Source organism: Ostrea edulis, chromosome 7 (genome assembly GCF_947568905.1).
Source record: "Ostrea edulis chromosome 7, xbOstEdul1.1, whole genome shotgun sequence".
Lineage (NCBI taxonomy): Eukaryota > Metazoa > Mollusca > Bivalvia > Ostreida > Ostreidae > Ostrea > Ostrea edulis.
In genome coordinates this window covers 75809329-75813233 of record NC_079170.1, presented here as the reverse complement: position 1 = coordinate 75813233, position 3905 = coordinate 75809329, and the positions used below count along the sequence as shown (strand labels likewise).

General features: G+C 38.5%; 1 protein-coding gene across 1 annotated transcript; it reads left to right on the top strand.

Moving 5' to 3' along the window:
• Window positions 1–1457: 1457 nt before the first annotated feature.
• On the top strand, window positions 1458–2653 carry LOC130048784 (uncharacterized). Its single transcript, XM_056145835.1, has 2 exons — window positions 1458–1544; window positions 2297–2653. The coding sequence occupies exons 1-2, from the start codon at window positions 1491–1493 to the stop codon at window positions 2651–2653; spliced, it is 411 nt and encodes a 136-aa protein (XP_056001810.1). The 5' UTR covers window positions 1458–1490.
• Window positions 2654–3905: the final 1252 nt, after the last annotated feature.

The window sequence follows — 3905 nt, the reverse complement described above, 5'->3', positions numbered from 1 at the left end:
AGGTGCTGGACTCTGGATCAGAACCACAGATGAGGCAACAGCTTCCCCCTGGGGGAAGGGGGAGGTTTGCATGACCCCCCACCCCCACCCCACACACACCTTCTATGGGCCTGCAACTTGTGTTTGTGTAATCGAACGAACACTGATGAGTTAACGACAATACACTTACAATACTTGTATTGTATATCGGCCTTCAATTTGATATTCATATAGCAATGTGTGGATAAACAGGTCTTCTTTTGATCATGTGCCCCTGTGGTACTTTGTGCGTAAGTTAATCTAATGAGAATCATTCAGTTATTGGTATATAAAATCTCTCCCAAAAATTACATGGTTTACTATTTACAGCTTTCTATGCTACGACATTGTCTGAATTCTTTGTTCTTCCGTGGAAAACATTCGTTTACTCAATTCAATTTAAATTCAGTGCTTATTTCAACTTAGACTTCTCTAGATTTATCGTATACATTCGGAACACCCCAGTGATTATATGGAGAGCTCCGGTAGGCGTCGTGTCACTCGATGCAAACTTCCGTTGCTTTCGATAAGTAGGGGCAGGTATCGAGGATGTTTCGGGTCACTGGATCTATAATACGGCATGTAGACATAAGCAGACGACAGGGAGAAGTCGTTGGATCTTTTTCCAACATAGATCTCGCCAGAAACCGGTAGGCAGAGAGTAGAAATTGTTAAAAACAAGCCGTGAATCGAGCCCCCCCCCCCCCCCCCCACCCCCCCCCCCCCCCCCAGAAATCCAAGATAGCGAGTGTCGTCCCTTTACTTTTTTTAATGTACACATGATACACCTTTTTTAAAACCTCGAAAAAAGCGGATTTTGGTGGTGGATTTTATTTATATAATCTATTATTCGGACACAAATCATGCAAAACTCCAATTTATTATTCGGGAACAAATAATACAAAACTTCAATATCTGACAACCGAGCCCCTGTGCCTCTGATCTCTCAGAAAACACTTTATTAGGAACATCTCCAGTGGCATGTCCTTTCATCATTACACAAATGGGCACAACTTTATACACATGCTCAATATACACTCTGCTTAATACCTGCCACTGAAATGCCATTCTTGTGCATCTGAACTATCTGCAACTTCATATCATGTCTGATGCGTCCCATAATGCTTACAATTGTTTCATACGTCTTACAGGTAGTTCCTTTATATGTTGTATAAGAGTGCGGTAACTGTCTACCTTAAACCCACCCCTCTACACCCTCACCTACGCAAGTCAAGATTATGTAACATTACGTAAGCTATAGGGGCCTAGTCTGAATAGGACCCTGTATTTGGATTTCTTAAACGATTTGCTTTAGAATGTAGGACAAAAAGTCAAGGAGAAATCATATCATATTTATTGTAAAATATTATTTTGATTTTTAAAGAGATTTTCTATTGAGATAAAATAAAAATAAGCTTTATGATCATTTGGTTTAGTATACTACATGTTAATGATTGTCAAAACAAAATCTGATGGCAGAGTTATGGTTGGCTTCCTTTCACTCCAGATTATTGTCAAAACAAGAAGTAAGTGAACTGTCATATAATAATTGCTATATAAACAAGTTAATGATTTTTCCTTTCTTATTATCTAATAATGAACTGAAAGCGCTAAATGTGGCAAAATAAAACCCCAATAAGAATGATATGTATTCCCTTCTACCTCCCATCCACTGTAAGAAATGTCTGGTGTCTGAACAACAGCTTTAGTGAGCATTTTGTGACTTTTTGTCCTATGACTTTCTGTCTGTATACATGTACATGTATCTTTGCTTTACACAGTCCACTTAATTTGGCCACAAAGACTTTTGAATATGCATGCTTTTAAGAGTAATGTTACGACTAATTACATTCTATGTAAGCACTGAATAAAAGAACATATTGAAGTACAGAGTGTATAGGTTTTATGACCTGGAGACATGTTCTGTAAATCCTAAGTACACAAATACCGTTTTGTTTGTTTGTTGTTTTACTACACGCGCCGAACACGACAGGTAATAAAGTCAACGTTAAGGCAAATATGCAAATATGCAAAACAATTAAAAGGTTTCACTTGATTTTAACATATTTTATGTACAATTAACAACATTGATTAGACTGGTTCAAAACTATACAGATGTACATGCATTATAGAGTTTTTTATGACGCAACAAGAACTGAAAGGTCATTGAGAAGTAAAATACATGACTATTGTATGGTTTAATTATATGGCATATAACGAATTCATGTTTAGAAAAAGCAGTGACAAAATTTAACCCAATGATTTATTACATTTTCAGACAAAGTCGGGAAAACCTCGGGCAGAGGTCATCGCGGTAGGAGAACCTCCAGCAGAAGAGGGTACACTTTCAGCAACTACACGGCCATCTACCCCTTCGATGGCAGAAGAGGGTACACCTTCAGCAACTACAGGGCCATCTACACCTTCGACGGTCAGTTTGTCAACACCTGTCAGGTTTCGGCCATGTCGCCCGTCAGAAGGAGTTGGATTACAATCTGTGATAATGAAAGAGTTGATTGCCCAGCGCCAGCAACAGGATGCCATTCTAAAGAAACTTGACGTCGCCAACCAGCGCATCATAATACTGGAGACTCTGATCCGTAAGGGGAACTGCAACACACAGACACCATCATAGACATCGCGAGGAGCTACTCCACCAAGCTGCCTGTGTCGGAGCCAAGAGAGAAAACATCTGTAGATCCCACAGGAATCCCAGACGAGTATGCCATAAGTGAATCAGAGTTGCGCAATATGGCCAAAGAATCAAGGAATAGTGGGAACTTTGCGGTACATCTTACCAGGAGACTATGGCCCGAGCTTTTTGGAGAAGGAAACATCCGATTAAATTACAATTAGTATGGTGGTGAATAAAGAGGAGATGGACCCGATAAGGAAAGAAGTTTGCAAGAAGTATGTGTGCTATTTTTACCCAGAGTTCAAGGTCGAGGAATCCTGGAGAGAACGAATCGTCCCCAGAATCAACGAATGTCTCCGACGCAACGATAAAAGGAAGCGAGGTGTCAATGTGACCAGGACCGCCTTACCTCCAATGGAGCCCGTATGCCTAGATGATGTATTTTCATTCCACGAATGATATATTATGTGATTTCTTGAGTGTGGTTCTCTTGATCTATTTGTTACTTTCAAATGACCATAATCAGATGTATTTATGAATAAATTGTTTTTCCAATACTTCCTCATTGTGTGTGTGTAATATTGATGATTTCTGTGAATAATTTTCAACAGAAAAGCAAAAACTCCAGCTGTATTTTAAATCTGATTTTCCTCTTAGAATAACAAATGGTAACATTTGACATTGCAAAATATTAGCACATGCATACCATGTATATCTATGAAAACAGAAGCCTGTTCAGCAGAGCGGGCGCCTGCGAACATTCCTAATATTCGCGTGCGCCCGCTCTGCTGAACAGGCTTCAGGTACGTGTATATCTTGGTACGAGGTATGTGTATACTAGTCCAGTCATTCTACGCCAGATTGTGCTGAACCTAGAACTAATTGCAACAGAAATGTTTTTATGTTCTTTGAATAGCTTACAGTGTCCTTTATGCTATATTAAAAATCGCCATCAATTGAAATTTGCATTATATAGATTTTTGGGGTAAAAATCACGGATTTTGAAGAAAAATCGCAAAAAAACTGGAAGTCATAGATACAAAGCTTTAGTCTGAAAAATAGGCCATTTTAGTTATTTGAAAACTAAATACTGCATCATAAGGAACAAAAATTTAATTTCTAGTACCATACATACGTATTTTGTGGGACAAAAACGTCATTTTTGGTGAAAATTAAACAGAAATGTGATTTCCAACAGCTAAGATTGATAATTAACTCTCATAAACATGACAAAGCAAGTTCTATTTTGTAA